The sequence below is a fragment of the Rattus rattus genome, chromosome 3 (assembly GCF_011064425.1).
Source record: "Rattus rattus isolate New Zealand chromosome 3, Rrattus_CSIRO_v1, whole genome shotgun sequence".
Lineage (NCBI taxonomy): Eukaryota > Metazoa > Chordata > Mammalia > Rodentia > Muridae > Rattus > Rattus rattus.
Window position 1 is genome coordinate 116464062 of NC_046156.1, and position 26093 is coordinate 116490154.

Genomic DNA, 26093 nt, shown 5'->3' on the forward strand with positions numbered 1-26093 from the left:
TCATTGTACTTCGTTTGATTGCTCCATCATTTGCTTCTCTGTTAAAACCATGGAAGTGAAATAACGACCTCTTCCTCAACAGATTAATTCAATGTTTGGTATGTTTATTTGTGTGTTTATTCATGTCGGTGCTAGGAATCGAACCCAGAGTGCTGCCTGTGTTTAAATGGCTGCTCTATCTCTGAGCTGTGCTCATCTTTGACTTTTCCTTTGAGGGCTTTCTTACATTTCAAGCCTGGTATTGAACTGACCTAAGTCAGGTAGGTTTTGAGCTTTGTGTCCTACCTCGCCTGTCAAGTAGTAGAGATCTCAGTCTGTTTAAGAAACTTTTTGCCTGAGAAATTTATCTAGGGGAGCTAATTTTGAATGAGTAAATTTCAGCCAGGACTAAGTCTGAGCCTAGTTTTGGAGGATCTTCATGATTCTGCTGCTGCCTCACTTAGGAGGTTTATGGTGGTGAGAACGTGACCTTGTAGGACTGAAAGAGTAAGAGGAGGTGAAAGAAGAATTGAAGACAGTTTACTAACAGCTCAGACTTTCATCTGAGAGGGTCATGTGTGCATGTGTGTGTGTGAGTTTGCCATGTGCATTGTGCATATGTAAATGTGTGCATGTATGTGCTGTGTATATATGTATGTGTGGTTTGCATATTTGCATTAAGATGCATATGTGGGTGTATGTGTGTTTGCATGTTGTGTGTTTGGGTTATTTTTGAATGTGTTTATGCATATGTAGTTCTTTGTGTATGCATTGTGGGGTGAATTTGTGTATGTGTGTACATGCATGAATGCATGCATATATTGTAAGTGTGTCATGTTTATGCTTTATGTGATTTGTTGTTCATGTGTGTGTGTGTGGGTGGTATGTGCTTAAGCTTTTTAATGACAAAAAGGACAAAGGGCTTAGTGCATGTTCTCTTTTATTAATTTTTTTATTTTACCTCAGATTTTGTTCCCCTCAGCCTACCTCAGATTAGTACACACATACGTCCTCCTCACCATGGATTTGTTTTTAATGGAAGAAATTACTCAATGATTGGAACTTTGTATGAGGAACTGCAGGTGGGGAGGCGCTGTCTGTGCACTGGTTTATGTGGCTCCACATCTTCCATGGATAAAGTGATCCAGGTCCTCCCCTCTCTGTTCTTCTTCCTCCTTGTACCTTCCTCTCTCTCAGTTACAGTAAGATTGGAATGAACATGTGCTCTGTATTCCACTGGTTCACTAAGCTGCTCACTTAGGTCCCCAGTTCATCTCTACCCCATGTTACCAGGACATATCTGATCTCGTGGGCTGTGTGGAATTTATTTGTGTCTCTGACGCTGTTCTGTGACATAGTAAGTATTTGATGGTGGAATATAGTTGAAGGAGAATGCCTGGCAGTCTGTTGTTTTTGTTTCTGACCTTGTTTTGCTTGGGGAACAGTGATCCTTCTCTTGGAATAGAAGTCAAACTAGTTTTTCTATTTTTATTTCAAACAAATTTCCTACGGTACACCCTTATTCGAGACAGGTTTGAATGTTTTTGTTTTCATTTGATTCACTTGTTCTAGTCAGAGTCCAAAATGTGGCCAAAGTGGCTAAAATTCCCTAATTTTCCTGCCTCAGCCTTTGGAGGGCTGAGAGTAAAGTTGTTGCTGCCATGTTTTCAGCATCGATTTCTAAACTTTTAAAAGTAGAGGTTTGATTGGTTTCTTTCTAGACAACTTTTGGGGCGTAGTCTATGCGCACTTAGTCTTTCCTTGATTCATGGAGTTGGTTTATGTGGTGGCAGACAGGTGACCAAGTCTGGAATGAGCAACAGATCTCAGCTGGGACTCGTGATAGACCCTTGGAAATAGAGAGAAATTCTATGTTGACAGAAATCTGATAAATAACTGGAAGATGAAAATGACACAGACATTTTCACTGAACCCCATTTTGTTTTAAATGAAAGTGCAGGAGGCCAGTTTGCTGGGTGAGGCCCGCTGCAGTCACCTGATTCAAGCACAGTCCTGAGCCCACATGGTGGAGGAGAGAACTGCTCCTGAGTTGTGCTTGACTTCTCCACATCAGGTACAATACACAAGCCCCTTCGCATATACAAGTAAAACAATGAGAAGCTTTTAGTACTAGGGACCTTGTGGCTCTTCAACAAGGGGTAGAAAATAAAGGTAGGAGCAAAAGGAGTCAGAGGCTTCTGGAAAAGTGGGCCACCAGCTCTCAGTCCACATTTTAACCTGGGACAACACAGACACATGTAATTCCAATTGGCTCTTGCCGTCACGGTCCAATTGTTTCTGTAATGTGGATCAAAGTTCACCCTGGGCAAGCTACTTCAGCACCACGGACAGCTACAATTTGGGGAGCCTGGAAGATGGTACAGTGAGTCTTTGCTGTTACTTAAGGCTCAGGGATCATTTTGGAGAGGCGGAAGGACTGGTGTAAGAACCAGAAAACTGGGGGGGTGGCTGTGTAATTGTGTGTTCTTCAGATATGCTACATCCATAATCTCACCAACATGACAGCATAAACATTGGGCCAAGTGAATGTAGCAATAGATAAGGTTAACATGGACTAGGAATGCTCTAGGGAGGCAGAAGGAAGAATAGTGTCTTCCCAGGGCTGTTAGTATCAATATTTGGTTGTTTAGTTTGAAGCATACAAGTAAATTATGCAGACTGGGTAAAGATATATAGATATGAATATGATCTTAGTTTTTATATATAAATCAGTATGTATCAATATCAAATATACAAACATCATGAGTGTATGTAGGGTTTGGGGAGGAAGAATTGGGAGGAATATAATATAATTATAATATAATATCAAATATAAATGATGTTTTAAAGTTCTTCCATGAAGCTACGAGGCTGTATTGTCTGTGTTCTCTATAGGTATAGAACCAATAGCATTAATATATTTGTATATTAAAATATTCATTGTTTATATTAGAATGGTAACAACAGCTGTCTCATATCAGAGGCTGAAAACAGTTTCTGCATCATTAGGCTGTACCTCAGCCCTTGTGCTTAAAGTGGCAGTGGCTGTGTCCTGGAGAAGCTGATGTTTGAAGTCATTGGCTGTGTGCCTATGTCTCATCTTGAGGAGGTGTCTGGAAGGCTCCTGAAGGTTTGGTACAGTCAGTTGTGAAACTCTGGATCTAATGTCGTGTGAAGAATCTGCAGTCCTAGCAACTGCGTCAATCAACTTCGGCAGCCAGAGATAATCATACACCATGGGCTCCTTTGTCTGGGTCGCTACAGCCAGTGCTGCCTACATGTCATTTTAAGGAAATGGATATTTCTTTAGTTGAGCTTTCTGTTCTGTGTGACTGTAGTTGTAAGAGACATCAAAATAACTCAATACAGGACATGAGCTTCAGGTCTGGCACTTACTAAAGGGCTCTGCGCTGGTGGTGAAACTGATGAAGTTAGAGTAATGTGAACAGGAAGAGTTAGGGGCTCATTAGCAGTCAGTGGAGCTAATCAGTGAGGTCCGTGGTCAGTCTGCTGTCGAAAAGATAAGGTGTAGTGTGGGATGAGACATCTAAGTCTTGTCTTGATTTCTGTATACATGTGGAACAAACACACACACACATACATGCACATACATACAAGTATCCCCAAATACACATACAAACACACACACACACAGACACACACACACACAATCGAAGGAAGGAACTATGTATGAAGGAGGAGGAAGAGATCAACTATGACTTTGTGGTCAACCTTCTCTGACCCTCTTAGCAAAATCCATGGTGCTTGTGACTCCTGTGGTATCTCCTGAAAAAACACAAAGGCAGCTTGTAATCTGCCTATCCCAGCTGTCTAGGAATGTAACAGTGCCTGTTCTCACCCCGTGCCTGGCTCTGTACTGGCTAAGGATATAATAGTGCCTATTTTCAGCTTTTCATTTAATTTTTGAGCCCAGACTTTCTCTGTTGAGAGTAACACATTCTTTAATATCAAAACTTTGATCTTTATTAAAATCATATTAAGATATAGAATGATTGTTCATACACGTGTATGGTTCACATGCAGGCTTATAATTTCTCTACAAGGACGCCCTACTTGCACAAAAATCTCAATATGACCTCATGAGCAACATGAAACCAGCCAACTACAGAAAGTGTGTTTGTATAAAGGAGTCAGTGCAGTTATTTTGCTATTCTTACGTCAATTTCGAATTACCTAACCAAGTAGATCCACGTTACAGAGATGAAAGCAATAACAAGTTCTGTGGGACAGACAAGCTCACACCTGTCATCCTAATACTTGAAAGGCAGAAGCAGAAGAGTTCCCAAATTCAAGGCCAGCCTGAAAAACAAAGTTTAGTTCCAGGCCAGTCTGGACTATATGGTAAGATCCTGTCTCTTTTTTTAATCTTTGAATTTTTTAATATTTACTCCTATAAAACATTCAGAATATCATCTGGGGAGATGATTTCAAATGTGCTTGAGCTAGAGGATCCAAGTTCAAATACCTACCACCACATGAAAAGTTAGGTATGGTTGTTTGTGCCTATAACCCCAGGACTGGAGAGCATAGACGAACCTGAGAGCTCACTGAACAGCCAGCCTAGCTGAATGACAACAGTGCCTAGTTCACTGGGTGAGCCTATTTCAAAGTAACTAGGAATAGCAATAGAGCATGATGTCAAGATATCCTGCTGTGGCTTCCACATGTATATATAGTGCTGTATATGCCACACTCTTACGTACATGCCTCTCTTTTTTTTTCTTTTTACACACACACACACACACACACACACACACACAAATTAATTGGTCTGGCTCCAGCTAACTTTCTCACTCCTTTTATCAGATCTAGAGCTGATTTCAAAACATCTTGAGGTTTGGCTGATTTCATGCCAAGAGTTGGGGGGTATCTTTTCAAGGTTTAGTGTGAGTTTTCAAAAAGCCTTGTGACTATCTTTAGCCTTGAATTACTTTTTTAAATTTGCCAGGAAATAGATCTGATCTGTTGTAGTAAGTGAGAGACCACACAGTGAAGTACGGGTCAGCATCCACTGCTGTTGCTTGGAATACTCATAGTAAGGTGAACTGAACTTGGTTCTCCGATTATAATGTCACACCATGAGAGAGAACATTCTTTGGTGGTGGTTGTGGGATCAGAACTGGCAAGCAGAGATAGGATAATGTCAACACACAGACTTATTCCCAACAGTTACCAACATTTCAACAAGGTGAAAGATGATTGGGTCTTAACTCTTCCTCTGCAGAAGCAGCAAGGGGTGGAAAACCCACATCCCTTTAAGTTCTGAGAGGTCCTCAGTGGTGTGACTCAAAGCCCACCCTCTTTTTTCGATCAGTGGTTGGGGGACTTTACTGTGTGTGTGGTAGCTGTGTGTGTGGGGGTGGTGGGTCAATCTGTCAGTGTCTTTTCTATGGTAGTATTGTCATCACAGGTTGTCCTGCGAGTCACTCACAGGTTGTACCTTGGGCACTCACGGGTAGTACCTTCGGGCACTCTGGGTGGTCCTGCGAGCCACTCACTGGTAGTCTCCTCAGGCCACTCACAGGTGTATTCCACTGTGAGCCACTCACAGGTAGTCCCACTGCAGTGCCATCACAGGTAGTCTCACTCTGAGAGCCAATCATGGGTATTCCACTGTGAGCCACTCTGGTCCACCTGTGGGCCACTCTGGGTAGTCTCACTGGTAGCCACTCATGGGTGTTCCCACTGTGAGCCTCTTACAGGTAGTCCCTCTAGGCCTCCAGTGAGTCTCACTGCGAGCCACTCTGGTAGTGGCTCCTCAGACACTGGGTTGTCCCTCTTGGCTCAGTGTTGCAGGCCACTACAGGTAGTCCCTGTGAGCCATTCACAGGTGAGTCCTGCTGAGCCACTTTGGTGGTCCACCAAGTACCTCACAGGTAGTCCCACTGGAGACACTCAGGTGGCGAGCAAGTGCGGGCCACTCACAGGTAGGTTCCCACTGCAGAGGCCACTGGTGGGTGGTCCCTTCAGAGGCCACTCCTGGTAGTCCCTCTAGGCCACTTTCATGTGTGGTCCCACTGGGCCACTCACAGGTGGTCCCACTGTGGGCCACTCACGGGTAGTCCCACTGGGCCTACCACTTGAGGTAGTCCCTGGTGAGCCACTACTGGTGAGGGTCCACTGCTGAGTCGCAGGTGTCCCTGCAGGCCACTGCAGGAGTGAGTCCCATTGCGAGCCCTTTCCTGGTAGTCCTGCGAGCCACTCTGGGTGTGGTCCCACTGCAGGCCACTCATGGGTTGTCCCACTGTGAGCCACTCAAGGGTCCACTGGGAGGCCACTCTCCACAGGTGGTCCCTGCGAGCCACTCACAGGTAGTCTCCTGAGAGCCACTCGCTGGTTGTCCTGTGATCTCCTTAATGGTTTAATTGGCTCCTGAACTTTGCTCACTCTGAGCAACAAGCCACAGGGGCTCTAACTGTGATGGCCTAGTGATGCAAGGTAAGTCTTCTTATGTGGGAGCTAGCTTCTAAGCTAACTCGTCCCTCATGGTTCTTCACAATGGTGCCACTTCTTCCTAATGTTTTCATTCAGCTATGCTATGCATGGTGCCTTGATGGCAAAGGATGACAGAGAAGATCAGATGGAGAAGTTTTTATGTTTACAACTTTATTCCTCATTTTCAAGTGGGTGGTTCTCTTGTACATGAACATCTTTGTCTTTTGTCTTGTGAAAGAAATAATATCATTAATTTTACATGCAAATATTTCTGAGGTATAGGTAGGTCAGGTCATAAAAGACCCTTTTGATCTCGTTGATTATTCACACCCAGCTACACATACAGCAACCATGTTCAACTCCAAATTTCAGCCATGGAACAAAGAATATTTTTGAATGAATGGATCTTCATTCTTCTAAACACTTATTTTGTTTTCTACCATTGAGCAAGTCTCAAATACATCATGTTCAGTTTCATCTTAAGGTTCTCCTGACATTGGGGAGATGTCTGACTGTTAATTGAACCTAGAAGGAGGTCAGCATTTGTGTTGTTTGTGCAAGTCAGGTAGCTAAGTGAAAAGCTAGATATTTGGGGGGTTTTGGTTTGTAGATTAAGTGCTTAAACACATTGCTGATGCCAGGAAATGGTAAATCTGCGATAGATACTACTCAGCTATCAAAAACAATGACTTTATGAAATTCATTAGCAAATGGATGGAACTGGAAAATATCATCACAGGTGAGGTGATCGCAATCACAGAAAAACACACATGCATGCGACTCATTGATAAGTGGATATTAGCCCAAATGCTTTGCGAGATTACTAGATGCACAGAACACATGAAAGTCAGAAGGATGAGCAAAATAAGCATATGCTCCTTCTTTAAAATGGAACAAAGAAAGTGCCTTGGGAGGGAATAGGAGGCAAAGAGATTTAGAAACAGCACAGAAGGAACACGCATTTCAGAGCCTGCCACATGTGGTCCATACATGATACAGCCACCAGACTGAGATAAGATGGATGTGAGCAGAGAAGTGCGCCGACAGGAGCTGGATGTAGATCTCTCCTGAGGACACAGCCAGAACACAGCTATATGCTATGAGGCGAATGCCAAGTAATCGTAGCACTGAACTGAGGCAGGACTCTGTTGAAGGGAATCTTAGATAAAGAGCTGGAGAAAGGAGAGCTTGAAGGGAAGCTCGAGACCCCCATATGAACAACAGTGCCCAGCCAACCAGACGCTTCAGACTGAGCCACTGCAAAGACTATACATGGACTGACCCTGGGCTCCAACCTCATAGGTAACAGTGAATAGCCTAGTAAAGGGCACTGGTGGAAGGGAAGCCCTTGGTGAACTGAACCCCAGTGTGAATGTGATTGTTGGGGAGGGGTAATGGGGGAGATGGTGGGAATAGAGAAGGGAAGGGGGAGGGGCTAGGGATGTTGTTGCAAGAAACTGGAGAATATTTAATTGAAATGTGTTAATACCCAAGTTAACAAAGATGGGGAGGGTTAAAATATTGAAATATGTCATATATGGTAGAAATTCTTCGTTAAATGTGTTATTTAAAAACAACTGTTCACTGTGTTAGTGGAAGGTCTGAGTATTTCTCTTTGATAGTAAAGGAGAGATGAAAATGTTGTATCTTTCTAGACAAGCTACTCACCATGGTTGCCTGGGAACATTTTTCTTCATAAAACCATGCCTGAGAATAAATTAGGGACAGTAACATGTTGTAGCACAGGCTGTAATCTTTGAGTTCAAACTTAATTAATAAAGGCAGAGCAGGGTGTGGTGATTTTGTCTATTGTCCTAGCATTGCAAAGCTTCGAGTCTGAAGTGGGGAATTAGTCTACTTGGGCTCTATAGGGAGTTCTGGTTCATGGCTTTTCTGAGTGAAGCTCTATATGGGAAAGAAACAAAACAAAATGAATACATGTGGATAGTGACAGTTTTTTGGAATTTCAGTGGGAAAACTACATTAGTGATTTGGGGCCAGTCCTGAAATCCATCGTATTATGAAAGCAATCCATACATGGGTAAAAAGGAAGTTGAACCCTTAATCAAACCGTGCAAGCCCCAGCCTCGGTTTCTGCAGAAAAGTTCTGGAGCCAGACATAGGGAATGTCCCAGAGGTGTTAGGGTGGAAAAGGAGGTGGGTGGGAGGGAACTTGCCCTTATAGAAAAAGAGGGAGGGGATGGAATAGGGAGGCTTATGTCACAGGGAAACTGAGAAAGGGACTAGCATTTTAAATGTAAATAAAGAAATATCCAATAAAAGAAAAACAAACAAACAAAAACACATTGCTTCCAGAAACCACTATTCCGTTCTAATATGTTCTCTCTCTGTCTCTCTGTCTGTCTGTCTGTCTGTCTCTGTCTCTCTTGCCTTCCTCCTCTAGATGCCTCTCTCTTTTCTTTCTGCTGGTTTCTCCCAAGGAAGAAACAAAAAGATCACACAAGAACCTCACCATGCTTGAAGTTCCAGCCTCTAAACTTAGGGGATCTATTATTTAAGCCACATCTATGACCATTTAACAGTGGTCCAAGCCAACAGATACAAAAGCAGCCCAGTTCATGCCGAGTTCCTTGTCCCTGTGCTGTGCTGATTTGATGCTCTTTGTGCAGTTGGCTTTTACCCGTTTGTTATTTTCAGCTGTTGTCACTTTAGCCTCCAGATAAAATCCTCCACTCAGACCTACCACATGAGGGACATGTGTGTGCACAACACAGCAGCACCATCATGCTTCTCATGCAGAAGCCAAAGCTGGGGCTGGCATAGGTGCTAAAACATCTGTTACTCTAGCATGAGGCCCTGAGTGTATATCCTCAATGCCCATTTAAGGGCCACTCACTACAGCAAGAATCTGGAAGCTCCATGGTAGCAGTGGGGCAGGAGAAATCTGGAGCTTATTCATTGGCCAACCAAACTGATTGGTAGCTCCAGGTCAGACACTGTCTTAAATAATCACTGTCTCCAAAAATTCAAGTGGAGAGCAACTGTGGAAGACATTCAATAATGACTTCTTGCTTTTATGTGTGTGTACAGTTGCATAGTTGCATCAGGTACTACAGACTTTGAACACAGACAAACAACACACACACACACACACACACACACACACACACACGCACCTATGCACGCACACATACACGCACACACACCCTGAAGAATTGACACCTGAGCATGCTGTCTTCTCTTAATGCTTCCTCCATTTTATGTTCATCACACTCTGATTTCTGTGAAGTGTCTACTCAGAGTGAGTAGCTCAGAGATGCCAATATATGTGCCCTTCCTCCCAGGTTCTGTTTATTATATATAAAAAGAAGTAGTAGTTCTAGATCATTCTCAACCACTTCTCTTTATTGTCATTTTGATGACAATATCTTCATAAAAATATCTATCAATGTCCATAAAATTCTGCCACACTTTTCTTATTTGTCCCCATGATTTTAATTTTGGCTTCTGTTGCCTGTTGCTTCCTCTACAGTCTCTCACGTCCTACATAATGAACTATATCCTCATGATGCTTCTTATGCCAGCAACAGCACAAGCAAACCCGATGCACTGGTGACTACTGGGTCCTTTCAGCTGCCATCAAATATGGTTTCTCTCTCCCCAACTCATCCAAATGTTTAATGCACAGAGTCACTTGTAAGTAGCATAAATTGGTAGAGTAAATGTTAATCAACTGTGATGAACAAGAGTAAGATTTTTACAAAGTTACAGGTTTAGATGAAGTTGTTCCCACGGTGGAGTCTTAGTGCCTTTATGAGAAGAAGAAGAATAGCTACCAAATACCTGAGAGGCATGTATGCTCTCACCGTGGCACAATGCATGATGGTTACTTGAGTCTGTGATATGTTATTTGCATTTCTAGTCTCAAAATTTGAAGTAAATAAACCTCTTTTCTTTATAAAGTAACCCAATTCATGTATTTTATTACAATTACAAAATAAATTAATATACTTTTCCAACATTACTTCTTGTCATTTTCCATTCATGTTTTCTTTTTCCATCAGCAATGCAGATTTTTACCATTCTCCTGGACCATATCATATACGGTCATGCCTCTAGATAGGTGAAAGTCCCTACCTCACTTTGTTCATCTCATCTCAGCTAACTGAGCTAGTTCATATTATTCCTTCTACTTTCCATTTATTTCTTCCTCTGGGGACCCTCATTCACACACATTCCAATTTAATTGAGTTTTCATGAATTCCTGTAAGCCAGAATATTAACTTTTGGCCCCCAAACATAACAACCTAAGCTCAATCTCTGGGACACAAAAAGTGGAAGGAGAGAACAGAGTCCATGAAAATTAAAGTTGAAAGTTATAGTTGTTTATACACACACACACACACACACACACAAATATAAAAATAGAAATATTAGGCTCTATAAACAAGATTGAAACAATGATATTAATAAACATAGTCATGTGGAAGTAGTAAATGCTATGTGGTCCTACATATAGACATACATGTGAGTAATGACTGCTGGTCAAGGAGGAAGGAAGATAGATAGATGATAGGTAGATATATATATATATATATATATATATATATATATATCTGTGATAATAGCAACCAACAAAAAGGGCTATCAATTTGAGAGTGGGGGCACATAGAAAGGGTTAAAGGGAGGGTACTGGGGAGGAATGGAGGAAGGAAAGGGAAAGGGGAAAGCATTACTTTATTTTAATTTAAAAATATTACATTTTCAAATTAAAATAAAAATACAACCTTCACCAGACACACCACAACATGATTGACTGGAGTCTGTTTGCAAGGTGTCTTTGAAATGTCATTTTCAAAGTTTTAGATACAAGGACAAGTTGATTTGGGCTTTCTGCTAACTTCATTGCTATCTTGAAAATCTATTCCACTTGTTGATGTCTGTCTGTCTGGGATACAGATGAAGATCTATTGTGTCATTGATTATCCTCAAGTGATAAATGGATACATATCAAAGTTTTGCAATGGATTCTGCAGATGACATGATCCTTTGTTGTTTCCCTTCTCCCCCGTGTAGATTTAAGGTAGGTCCTGCTAATCGCTATGGAATAAGTAGAACATCGAATGTTATATTTTACCCAGGAAAGTGATTTACTCAGTTATGTTTATTTTATCTAGGCTCTGCAGTTTTATACTGACAAATATGTGTATCCACAAAGAAAATGTTTGGATATAGGTAAGCTTCGAGAACAGGACATACATTGCCAGCAGTCATTTCTGCTTTAAAGTATATGACAATGATGGAGGAAGACAGCCAGACATACAGTACAGCCATCCTTAGAGGCTAAGTAAGAACAAAGCTCAGAGGGCAGCTAAATGAAGTTTATTACCACTCACTTTGTTTGGCTCGAGTTCACACTCAGAGAACCACACACACAAGGTTTTATGACTTTACTGCAGCTTTTGTGGCATGAGCCTGGCACTGGAAGGAGGAGAAACAGTCCAGCTGCAATAGATAACTATGCAGATTCAGTGAGCTGCGCTGTCTCAAAACAAAAGTGGAGAGCAATAGGAAAGAGAATCCAATGTTTCTGCCAACGCCTGGGCGCTGAAAAGCAGAGTCACTGGGAGTGCTGAGCACATCCTAAAGAGGCAGAGGTAAGACCAACTCTTCTGCTCCAAGCCTGCCAGACCGCAGGACACCTGACTCCAGGAGCGAGTCTGGGACTGTAAAAGCCCTCTCAGGTTTTGACGGCCTGTACCTGAAAAGTTGAACAGGTCCCTGAGTTCCGTATCCAGAATCCAGGGAGAGAGGCTGGACTCCCAGAAGTGAGGACATTCCTGAGGAACTCAGAGCATCCACTTCTGCTCCCATCCCTGGTGCAAAGAGGAGACCTGCCTGTTGCACCTCTGGAGAAAAGGAAGCTGGGAGCTGAGTCAGGGGACAGGAACCTTCGGTTTCTGCCTTCATCCTGTAGACTGAGAGTGGTCCCACAACTCTCTGTACCTGTTGGCTATGAAAGAAAAGAGGTCTATAGTGCTGACACACAGACTATAGCGAGGATCCAAAGCTACACTGTCAGAATATGCATGAGACCAACTATCTGCAAGAGACAATACACTGCTGGGGAAAGCTGAGTTCTAGAACATAAGCAACAGAAACCAGAGCTACCTTGGCATCAACAGAGCCCGAGTTCTCCCTACAAATAAGCAAATGCCTGGATATCCAAACACCAGACACGCAAAGAGTTTGGATTTAAAAATCTCACATCTCAGGATGGCGATGAGAGTTTTAAGGAAGGACATAAATAACTCCCTTAAAGAAATACAGACAACACAGAAGGAAAACAAATAGGAAGCCCTTAAGAGAAACACAAAACTCCTTCAGAGTCCATAAACAAAGTGGAGAAGCAGCAAACCAAACAGATGAGAGGAATTGAACAAAAACATCAGGATTTAAGGAAGTGGAAATAAAAACAATAAAAGAAATCCTACAAGGGAGACAACCTGGAGGCGAGAAACCTAGAGAAGAGATCGACATTGGAGTCAGAAGCATCACATCTAACAGAATACAAGAAATGGAGAGAGAATCTCAGGAGCAGAAGATTCCATAGAAATCATTGACCTAAATGTCAACAAAGATAATGCAAAGGAAAGCTACTGGTCCAAAAACATACAGGAAATCCAGGACCAATGAGAAGATCAAACCTAAGGATACAGGTATAGAAGAGAGGGAAGACTCTCAGCTCAAAAGGACCAGTAAAATATCTTCAACAAAATCATAGAAGAAAACTTCCTAACCTAAAAAAAGAGATACCCATAGGCACAAGAAGCTTCCACAGAACTCCAAACAGATTGGACCAGAAAAGAAACACCATCACATAATAGTCAAAACACCAAACGCATAAAAAAAAGAAAGAATATTAAAAGCAGTAAGGGAAAAAGGTCAAGTAACATATAAAGGCAGACCTATCAGAATCACACCAGACTTTTTCGCCAGAAACTATGAAGGCCAGAAGATCCTGGACTGATGTCATACAGACCCTAAGAGAACACAAATGCCAGCCCAGGCTACTGTATCCTGCAAAACTCTCAATTAATATAGATGGAGAAACCAAGATATTCCATGACAAACCAAATTTACAATATCTTTCTACAAATCCAGCACTACAAAGGATAATAATGGTAAAGCCCTAAACATAAGGAGTGCAAGCTATACCTAGAAGAAGCAAAAACTAATGCCTTGGCAACAAAACAAAGAGAAGAAAAGCACACAAACATAACCTCACATGCAAATATGAATAAAACAGGAAGCAATAATCACTATTCCTTAATATCTCTCAACATCAATGGCCTCAACTCCCCAATAAAAAGACATAGATTAACAAACTGATACTTAAGAGGACCCTGCATTCTGCTGCCTACAGGAAACACACCTCAGAGACAAAGACAGACACTACCTCAGAGTGAAAGGCTGGAAAACAACTTTCCAAGCAAATGGTCGGAAGAAGCAAGCTGGAGTAGCCATTCTAATATCAAATAAAATCAATTTTCAACTAAAAGTCATCAAAAAAGATATGGAAGGACACTTCATATTCATCAAAGGAAAAATCCACCAAGATGAACTCTCAATCCTAAATATCTATGCCCCAAATACAAGGGCACCTACATACGTAAAAGAAACCTTACTGAAGCTCAAAACACACATTGCACCTCACACAATAATAGTAGGAGATTTCAACACCCACTCTCATCAATGGACAGATCATGGAAACAGAAATTAAACAGAGACGTAGACAGACTAGAAGTCATGAGCCAAATGGACTTAACGGATATTTATAGAACGTTCTACCCTAAAACAAAGGATATACGTTCTTCTCAGCTCCTCATGGTACTTTCTCCAAAATTGACCATATAATTGGTCAAAAAAAAACGGGCCTCAACAGGTACAGAAAGATAGAAATAATCCCATGCGGCTATATCGGACCACCCACGGCCCAAAGCTGGTCTTCAATAACAATAAGGGAAGAATGCCCACATATATCGGGAAATTGAACAATGCTCTACTCAATGATAACCTGGTCAAGGAAGAAATAAAGAAAGAAATTAAAACTTTTTAGAATTTAATGAAAATGAAGGTACAACATACCCAAACTTATGGGACACAATGAAAGCTGTGCTAAGAGGAAAACTCATAGCGCTGAGTGCCTGCAGAAAGAAACAGGAAAGAGCATATGTCAGCAGCTTGACAGCACACCTAAAAGCTCTAGAACAAAAAGAAGCAAATACACCCAGGAGGAGTAGAAGGCAGGGAAATAATCAAACTCAGAGCGAAATCAACCAAGTAGAAACAAAAAAGGACCATAGAAAGAATCAACAGAACCAAAAAGTTGGTTCTTTGAGAAAATCAACAAGATAGATAAACCCTTAGCCAGACTAACGAGAGGACACAGAGAGTGTGTCCAAATTAACAAAATCAGAAATGAAAAGGGAGACATAACTACAGATTCAGAGGAAATTCAAAAAAATCATCAGATCTTACTATAAAAGCCTATATTCAACAAAAACTTGAAAATCTACAGGAAATGGACAATTTCTAGACAGATACCAGGTAAAAGAAGTTAAATCAGGAACAGATAAACCAGTTGAACAACCCCATAACTCCTAAGGAAATAGAAGCAGTCATTAAAGGTCTCCCAACCAAAAGGAACCCAGGTCCAGACAGGTTTAGTGCAGAATTCTATCAGACCTTCATAGAAGACCTCATACCAATATTATCCAAACTATTCCACAAAATTAAAACAGATGGAGCACTACCTAATTCCTTCTATGAAGCCCACAATTACTCTTATACCTAAACCACACAAAGACCCAACAAAGAAAAGAGAACTTCAGACCAATTTCCTTATGAATATCTAAAAAATACTCAACAAAATTTGGCAAACCGAATCCAAGAGCACATCAAAACAATCATCCACCATGATCAAGTAGGCTTCATCCCAGGCATGCAGGGATGGTTTAATATACAGAAAACCATCAACGTGATCCATTATATAAACAAACTGAAAGAATAAAACCACATGATCATTTCATTAGATGCTGAGAAAGCATTTGACAAAATTCAACACCCCTTCATGATAAAAATCCTGGAAAGAATAGGAATTCAAGGCCCATACCTAAACATAGTAAAAGCCATATACAGCAAACCATTTGCTAACATTAAACTAAATGGAGAGAAACTTGAAGCAATCCCACTAAAATCAGGGACTAGACAAGGCTGCCCACTCTCCCTACTTATTCAATATAGTTCTTGAAGTTCTAGCCAGAGCAATCAGACAACAAAAAGGAGGTCAAGGGATACAGATCGGAAAAGAAGAAGTCAAAATATCACTATTTGCAGATGTATATTTAAGTGATGCCAAAAGTTCCACCAGAGAACTACTAAAGCTGATAAACAACTTCAGCAAAGTGGCTGGGTATAAAATTAACTCAAATAAATCAGTAGCCTTCCTCTACACAAAAGAGAAACAAGCCGAGAAAGAAATTAGGGAAACGACACCCTTCATAATAGACCCAAATAATATAAAGTACCTCGGTGTGACTTTAACCAAGCAAGTAAAAGATCTGTACAATCAAGAACTTCAAGACACTGAAGAAAGAAATTGAAGAAGACCTCAGAAGGTGGAAAGATCTCCCATGCTCATGGATTGGCAGGATTAATATAGTAAAAAATGGCCATTTTACCAAAAAGCGATCTACAGATTCAATGCAATCCCCATCAAAATACCAATCCAATTCTTCAAAGAGTTAGACAGAACAATTTGCAAATTCATCTGGAATAACAAAAACCCAGGATAGCTAAAACTATCCTCAACAATAAAAGGACTTCAGGGGAATCACTATCCTGAACTCAAGCAGTATTACAGAGCAATAGTGATAAAAACTGCATGGTATTGGTACAGAGACAGACAGATAGACCAATGGAATAGAATTGAAGACCCAGAAATGAACCCACACACCTATGGTCACTTGATTTTTTGACAAAGGAGCCAAATCCATCCAATGGAAAAAAAGGTAGCATTTTCAGCAAATGGTGCTGGTTCAACTGGAGGTCAACATGTAGAAGAATGCAGATCGATCCATGCTTATCACCCTGTACAAAGCTTAAGTCCAAGTGGATCAAGGACCTCCACATCAAACCAGACACACTCAAACTAATAGAAGAAAAATTAGGGAAGCATCTGGAACACATGGGCACTGGAAAAAATTTCCTGAACAAAACACCAATGGCTTATGCTCTAAGATCAAGAATCGACAAATGGGATCTCATAAAAATACAAAGCTTCTGTAAGGCAAAGGACACTGTGGTTAGGACAAAACGTCAACCAAAAGATCTTTACCAATCCTACAACAGATAGAGGCCTTATATCCAAAATATACAAAGAACTCAATAAGTTAGACCGCAGGGAGACAAATAACCCTATTAAAAAATGGGGTTCAGAGCTAAACAAAGAATTCACAGCTGAGCAATGCTGAATGGCTGAGAAACACCTAAAGAAATGTTCAACATCTTTAGTCATCAGGGAAATGCAAATCAAAACAACCCTGAGATTTCACCTCACACCAGTGAGAATGGCTAAGATAAAAACTCAGGGGCTGGGGATTTAGCTCAGTGGTAGAGCGCCACCTCACGGCGCAAGGCCCTCGGTTCGGGTCCCCAGCTCAAAAAAAAAAAGAACCAAAAAAAAAAAAACCAAAAACTCAGGTGACAGCAAATGCTGGCGAGGATGCGGGAAAGAGGAACACTCCTCCATTGTTGGTGGAGTTGCAGACTGGTACAACCTCTCTGGAAATCAGTCTGGAGGTTCCTCAGAAAATTAGACATTGAACTACCTGAGGACCCAGCTATACCTCTCTTGGGCATATACCCAAAAGATGCCCCAACATATAACAAAGACACGTGCTCCACTATGTTCATAGCAGCCTTGTTTATAATAGCCAGAAGCTGGAAAGAACCCAGATGCCCTTCAACAGAGGAATGGATACAGAAAATGTGGTACATCTACACAATGGAATACTACTCAGCTATCAAAACCAATGAGTTTATGAAATTCATAGGCAAATGGATGGAACTGGAAAATTATCATCCTGAGTGAGTTAACCCAATCACAGAAAAACACACATGGTATGCACTCATTGATAAGTAGATATTATCCCAAATGTTCGAATTACCCTAGATGCACAGAACACATGAAACTCAAGAAATATGACCCAAATGTGAATGCTTCACTCCTTCTTTAAAAGGGGAACAAGAATACCCTTGGGAGGAAATAGGGAGGCAAAGTTTAGAACAGAGGCTGAAAAGAACGCCCATTCAGAGCCTGCTCCACATGTGTCCCATACATATACAGCCACCAAACTAAATAAGATAGATGAAGCAAAGAAGTGCAGGCTGACAGGAACCAGATGTAGATCTCTCCTGAGAGACACAGTCAGAATATGGCAAATACATAGGCAAATGCCAGCAGCAAACCACTGAACTAAGAATGGGACCCCTGTTGAAGGAATCAGAGAAAGGACTGAAAGAGCTTGAAGGGGCTTGAGACCCCATATGAACAACAATACCAACCAACCAGAGCTTCCAGGGACTAAGCCACTACCCAAAGACGATACATGGACTGACCCTGGGTTCCAACTGCATAGGTAGCAATGAATAGCCTAGTAAGAGCACCAGTGGAAGGGGAAGCCCTTGGTCCTGCCAAGGCTGGACCCCCAGTGAACAGGTTTCTTGGGAGGAGGGCGGTAATGGGGGAAGGTCTGGGAGGGGAACACCCATGTAGAAGGGGAGGGAGAGGGGTTAGGGGGATGTTGGCCTGGAAACTAGGAAAGGGAATAACATTTGAAATGTAAATAAATACCCAATTTAATAATGATGGATAAAATTAAAAAAATAAATAAGTAAAAATAAAAATAAAAGATTAAGAAAAAAAAGGCCCAATGGGAGATATCCCTCCCCCCTCCATGTCAAGTATGTATAGAAACTTAGAAACTTCAATAATTTTTATTAGACACAAGGGGGACATAAACTAAAAACAAAATTTTAGAAGAGACAATTTAAATACTGAAACAAGGATGAACAGCCTAAGTTAATATGAAGTTAAAGTTTAAAAAACTTTATAAAATGAATTAATACAAATAATTGTTTGGTTTTCAGAAAAGTTTATCTAGTTATTTTGTCAACACAAAATATATTACTAATTAGTAGCAACACTGTTTGACATTTTAGTGGTCAAGTACAAATACCTAACTGAGAAGCAGGAGAACAAAGGAAAGACCTCTAATGAGTGGCAGGCTTACTTCTTTGATTTATTTTTGTTATCCCATTTAACCAGTCAAACAGTTTTAATCACATAAAAATTATATATATGTGGGAACAAGGAGTTAATAACATCTTGAAGACCACTGGAAGAGCCAGGATTCTACTAAAGGTCAACTTCAGGCAGCATCCACACTTTCCTAATCCATCTTGTTACTTCTGTCTCTGAAGGAAATCTGTAAAGCTTAATGGACACTGATTGTCTACAGTATTCACAGAATGGATAGCGGGTACCTGACTCTCAGAAGTACAGGTGCTCCTTGACTCATGATAATGTCACATCTGATAAGGTTGGGGAAAATACTCCCCTTCCCCCAAGTTCACCTACGCTGCTGAGTGTAACAGCTGGGCACTCTATGGACCAGCAGTTTAAACCGTGGTATGCACAGACAACTGGGAGTCCAGCACCCAAGAGAAGGTAACTAGTTTAGTGATAGCTTCAGCCTGGGAAAGATCAAGTCAAGCTCAGTGTGGTGACTCACATGCAATTCAAGCATGGGAAAGCAGAGGCAGAGGCAGAATTATTATGCCCTAGAGCTAGCCTGAGCTATATAATGAATTCCATTCATACCAGGCCAACCAGAACTATATAGCAAGATCATGTCTCAAAAGACAAAAACCCCATAGCAAGTACATGAGTAAATATTTACACCTCAAGATTCAAAGCATGGCTGTGGCTTCTACCAAATACGCATCATTTTTCATCATCAATCATGCTAGAAAAAGTTTTAAGAGAAATCATTCTAATGTGGGGGGTCATTTTTACAGATGACCCTTTCTGAAATAATCACTGGAAAGAAGATTGAAATCTAAACGTAAATAAAAATTCAACCCAAATAAATGCCTCAGAGCCAGTAGCTTTTGGCCTATGCTAGCAATTTCTCCAAAACAGAGGAAATCATCTCTTATCACCAACAGCAAGGATGCCAACTGTAGTATACATTTAGAGATAAAAGTTTACCAAAACTAACTGGAATGGTTACAAAACAACTTTAAACAAAATGAAAGCAAAAGAAAACAAAAACATTTGACACAACAACAATGATGACTTATTTGCTTCCAAGCTGAATTTCCACTGTCTCATTAGCACACCTTCCAGAAAAACCTAGCGGGAAGCCCAGACAGCTGATCTATCACTCCCTCATACCCTTGTGCTATCCCACTTTTAAAAGGTACCTATTATATCAGACTCACAGGAACAGGGGAAGAGACTGTAGCTCAGTGGTTCTCAACCGTCCTAATGTTGTGACCCTGTAATACTGTCCCCCTCATCTTGTAGTGACCCCCCGACCATAAAATGATTTTCATTGCTACTTCATAACTTCATTTTTGCTTCTTTTATGAATCATAATATAAATAAATATCTCTGTTTTCTGATGATCTTAGGTGACCCCTGTGAAAGGGTCATTCAGCCCCCTCAAGGGGTTGCAACCTAGAGGTTGAGATCCACTGTGCTAACACTTCCTCTAAGATGCTCCTGGGGCTTACAATAGGCTTTACTTTGTATGTCCTCTCCAGGAGGGAAAATGCAATGTCTCAGAAGAATTCCAAGTTCTGCTTCAAGCCAAGGTTTTTATAGAACAACACTGTCTGGCTAAAAGGAGAATACTTGCTTGAAAGTAACCTTGACCAATCACAGTCATTAAAAGTAAGAGAATCATATCTACCTCAACCACAGCTATATTGTTTTAATTAGAAACCAAAAGAAGAAATGTGACTGAGATTATCATTTTACATTCATTTTACTATAAAAAAAAAAATCAAACCTAATTTTGGCCTTCAAACTGTAGCACTGTTGTCACTCTGATGAAAAGACAGACAAAAAGAGAGAGAGAGAAAAGATGAGATCTTACATTTTTGTCTAAATTTAAGTTTTGATTGTTAAATTTCCTGTTTATCAGTTTTAACATTTAAATACTTTTAAAAATGTCTGTGAACTGCTCAACTATTTAAAACAACCAACCATCCATCCATCCATCCATCCATCCATCCATCCATCCATCCATCCATCCATCCATCCTTCCCATCCCAATAAATACCCAATTCTGTGAGAAGCCTGTTTCCTCTGAATCAGACACCTCAGAGGTAATAGGATGCAGCTCTGAGAAGCTCCTACTCCTCAGAAGTTATTAACCACACATACACTAAATAAGGTCAGAGTGGTTTCCACAAAGCCTGACCATTTGGGACATAAAATAATTTAAGAAGCACAGAATTTACTACTGTTTTTCTGTGGCAATTTGTAGATTGTGGCAATCAATCTACATTGGATACTAAAACTGACTGTAAACATGTTTTCATTTTAGATAGAATAAGACATATACTGTGTAAGATTGGGCTAGATGGTATAACTGCTGGCACCAAATACATTTTTTCTTTCTGGCCAGATTAAAATTCATCAACTTTTATTTCTGATTTGTACTAAAGTATAACTATCATGAATTAGTTCAATATAAAAGGTGGGCTGACATCCTGCTAACCTTCCATTTTGTTTAGATGAGGGAATTATAGTTTCTTCTCCTTGTTCTTATAACTTGACATGTTATATACTCAATGCTAGGCCCTACACTGACATCAAAAGCCTCCTTTAGAAATGCCTGAGTCTTCTGTCATATTAATTCCACAATCGCTCAGATGACAATAAATACTGCTGTTTCAGATAGGACTCAGGTCAGTGTACCCCAACTGCTTCTTAGGCCGCTTTCCACAGCTGGTAAGATAAAGAAAGCGGTAAGTACCGTGACTTTTTGGTGGTATTTACAATGACTGTATGAGCTACTAAAGCCAACTCTATGGAAATTTGCCTGATTATGTGTGTTTGTGTCTCTTTTTTTCTTCAAAAGTTGGATGAAAACAGCAGATAAAAACATATAAAGCCCTCAATCAAATGAATATATGATTTCTTATTTAGAATATTAAAATACCAGCAAGATCCATTTTAGTGGTATTCTGAAGTGAATTCTGTGCTACAGTATTAGGCATATAGGTTTTGGAAAAAATATATATAGGAGTCTGCGATGTAGTTCAATGATAAAGTCCTTGCCTAGCATGCATGAGACCCTGTGTTCAATTTCCAGTCCTAGGGGTTGTGGTGGTCCATGTAGAAAAGTTACTTAATTACTTCATTGAATTTTATTTTGTAACAAAATTGGCTTAGTGGGAGATTTTCTAAGGAGAGGGAAAATGCTCATCTTCCATACATAAAACAGTTAAGGGCAGATAGTCCATTTATTTATTTATTTATTTATTTATTTATTTATTTATTTATTTATTTATTTGTAATCTTTGTGATCAAAGTAGATCAAATAGTTAAAATTATGTAATCACTTTGCAAAGATGTTTATGACATTCTAATATCACCTCCACAAGAAAAGAGGAGAAAAATCTATTCTACCTTATTAATTGGTAGTTTAACAAAAGGAACTCAAGTTCAATAAAGTATGTTGGCCGACTAGCTAGACATGGGAGTCAGGAAATCTAACAGAGTCAGCTTCTTCTGGTCCAGTGATCCTCCCACTGTGCTATATGGTATACTAGTTTGAAAAAATCTTTAGATCTAGGTAAAAAAACAATGAGAGTCAACAGAGGTCAAGTAAAGTGTAATGTGATTTAGTAATTGTTTATTTGAAGATTTGTTGGTTCACAGAAAATTGACACAGGTGTTAGCAAGAGGCATCTTTTGCTTAATCTTTGCTTAACAACCATGAACCACACTGCTTCCCTTCCACTCCAATTTTTTCTTTCTGGGATGTGTGGGTGTGTGGGAGGTATGGGGTGTGGGTTTGTGCTTGGGGTTGAACCCAGGCCCTTTGCATGCTAAGCATGTGTTTTACCTCTGAGATACATCTGCATTTGGGGGAATTATCTTACCTCTGCTCCTGAGTAGGTGTCAGTTTGGAGGACCAGTTCATCCAGGTCAACCTCGTTACTGATTGGCATTGAGTGGAACTGCAAGTTCAGTATTTCCCTTCTTGTTGCTGCATCCGGTAAGGGCACATAAATGATCCTGTCAATTCTTCCAGGCCTCATCAGAGCCTACAGAGAAGGAACAGCGAAGCTTAGCTATGCTCAGAACTGACACTCCATATCAAAGGCAGTCAGGAAAAGAGAGCACCTACTTTTTCAGAAATATCCACAAAACTATTATCCTCAATTAACAAATAATGCAAGTACTAGATGTCCCATAATATATTTCAGGATATAAACAGTGTCTAATTGATTTCTGAAGATAGGAAAACAATAGTTCCAGGAAACTTTCTGAACAACTGTCATTATAGAAATGACTTGTACTTACTATATGAAAAAGTTTTAAAAAGCTTCCTTCAATTAAGTCATAAAATACAGAATAAGCTAATTGCTGTTCAGAGAGCCCTAAAAATAGCACAGCCATGGCAAAGGAACAGACCTAGAGATAAATTTAGTCAATTGAATGTTTTCAACATTTTACTGAAAGCTAATGCCTCTGCTACGTCAGACCCAATGAACTTACTAAGAAAATTTACTGAGTATGTGTTACTCACAAGACAGCTTTGCTATTGAGAAAAAGAACAAATGTGTCAAACATACATGTATAAAGCTAAGTGTGGCAACAATTATGTAAACCTATGAATAAGAACCAATAAAGGTGTTTTAAATATGTGAATTTTATGGCATATGGCATCTCAACAAAGGTACTGAAGTAGATGTGTATCTTTAGAGAGAATGGAGTAGCATTTAGATGGGGCAATCGGAAAAGCCTTGCACAAACACTCAAAGAAGCTAGACACATGAAGAGATGTTGGAAGAAGATTCAAGGTAAAGAGAAGATCAAACACAAAGAAAAACAAGTGACACATAGCGGGAGAGAAAGAAACCCAACGAGACTGAGGCATAGTGAATAATGAAAACAAGAGGTTAGAGGTGAGGTCAGGAAGTCACACTGCAGAAAATATTCTACTGTTAATGCTGGAAAGTTGAAAACTGAAATGATAAAATTTACATTAAAATATCACTCTTGTGGAATAAACAATATCAAAAAAAAAAAATCTGAAGAACTAAAGGCCCCAAATTTTCTTCAACTAGACAAGCAAAACACAAATTCATAGTAAAGAAGCTCCAACAGGATAAAAAGAAGGTTTCAGTCCAACTGCTAACATCTCCAATTCAAGAGTATCTTAAACACAGGAAACACAAGGGACACTGGAATCAATAATCATTGGAACACTGTCCAAGAATGGAGTTGTGGGAGGAAAATTCTGAGTGCTTGTGAGAAAACACCAGGAAACAACTTGTGAATTCAGTTTCTTCAAAGCACAGAACTGTTCTTGGAATATGTTTTCATTCTCTTCCTAGGTGTAGTACATAGGTGTGAGTTTACTTCCATTATTATTCATATGCTTCTCTGGAAAACATGTTTTTGTCATCTGTAGCTTGTCTTCATGATTATATAGTTTACTTGGAGGACTCTTCATACTTCTCAGAGTATAAATTGTCTGATGTTCTGAATAAAGTTGGCTATGCATGAGACTTAAATCATTCTCCTATTTTAGGTCTCACTCTTCTAGGTTCATGCTGCCAACTAGAGTGGGTAAACAACTAAAGACTCCCCAACCTAACACTCAGGCAGTTTATCAGGGGAATAATCTTTTCCAAGTGCTGAAACAAAATTGTTACCCAGAACCCTACTCATAACAAAATAACCTTTGATAATGAAGGATAAACTATTTTCAGATAAAGGAACACCAACAATAAGGTTTCGGGAGATATATGTCACAAAAATGGTCAAGAAGCTTTACAGATTGAAGGCAAATGATACAAGGCAGAAGACAAAATCTTCCACAAGAAATGAAAAGCACTGGAAATGAAATACTTCAAAAACCATGATGCTTTTCCCTTACAAAAACACTAAAAATGTTATTCTTATAGTTGGTATAATCAGAAAGGGCAGTTTTAGAGCTGGTCTTGTGATAAATGCCCACAATGGCAGCATCCAGAGGCCAAGGCAGCACATGGATGTTCAAGGCCCATCTAGAATACAGGAGAAGTTTAAAACTAGCCAGGGTAACTTTGTAAACCCCATGTTAAGTGAAATGAGAGCTAGCTTCAATGGCCAAAACCAAACCAAACCAAACCAAACCAAACCAAGCCAAACAAACAAACAAACAAACAAACAAAAAAACCCACTAAAATTATACAACCATTTCAGAACATAGGAAGGAAAACTCATTAAATTGTTTTATAATGTTAGGCTATTAACTTGAAACTTGGCAAAGATTATCATAAAGAACGAAAATTACAGAATGGCTTTTATAAACGCAGACCACCAAATCTTCAAAATACTGGCAAATAGAATCTGTTACAAAATGGATAAATAATCAAAACCAAGTAAGAGTTATCTGTGGAACCAAAGGTTGGGTTGGTATCTGAAATTTAATCAGAATACTTCATTGTACTGATTAAAAAAGAAAAAAAAACTATGATCATTTTGATACATGCAGAAAAAAAAGCACTTGGCAATCAAATCAAGATCTACTCATGACACTAAACTCTCAGCAAACTGAGAATAGAAGGGATCTTCTTCAATATGAAAAAAGGTATTTACTTACTGAGTACCTGCAGCTAGAGACATATTTAACATTGAAATATCGAATACTACCTACCATCTCTTGTACTAAAGATTCTAATAGAGCAGTAAGGAAGAAAGAGGGTATATAGAACATGTAAAGTAAAAAGGTAAGCTAAAAGAACAACAACTCAGAAACATGTTTATATGCAAATTCTAAAATAGATAAATAAATAAATCCTATAAAAGAGTTATACAAAGCCTACACAGTATAAGTTTAGTATTTTAAAAAATTGGTTGCTACTATAAAATCAACAGTAAAAACTCTCTTACTTGAAATATATCATAAAATTTAAACACAACCTGGAAATATGAATAAAAGAATTCTTCATAGAAAAACACAGAATACTCTTGAGAGAAATTAAAGACCTAAACAGGTAAGGCATGATTGTAAATTAGATAATTCAACATTACTAAGATAACTATTCCAAATTTATCTATAGATTGCATACAATTCAATATGATCTTTTAAATAAGAAAGTGGAAAGGTAATTGAGGTTTATACATAAATTGAGGGGACACAGGATACTGAAAGCAACTATGCCCTTCCAGTACTAGGTATTCCATTTAGGGTCATGTACACTAAGTGTTCCACCACAGAATTATATTCTGTTCTTCAAAATAATACTTGGGAGAATTTATTTGCTAAAGAAACAAGAGAGTGTGAGAGAATGAGGCTATAATTGTAGAGAATAGAATGGTAGAAGACCCCGTGTTGATT

The 26093-nt window shown here is 39.7% G+C and overlaps 1 protein-coding gene across 4 annotated transcripts in view; it reads right to left on the reverse strand.

The window, feature by feature from the left end:
- Spata5 (spermatogenesis associated 5) overlaps positions 1-26093 on the reverse strand; it is a 204279-nt gene that overhangs the window by 55142 nt on the left and 123044 nt on the right. For 3 of the 4 annotated variants that reach the window (XM_032898480.1, XM_032898481.1, XM_032898483.1), the window contains exon 15: positions 22642-22806. In XM_032898480.1, coding sequence (XP_032754371.1) covers positions 22642-22806 — 165 coding nt within the window. Of the gene's footprint in view, positions 1-20537; positions 20575-22641; positions 22807-26093 lie in introns of all 4 variants that reach the window. The other variant, XM_032898482.1, reaches the window with a different exon arrangement.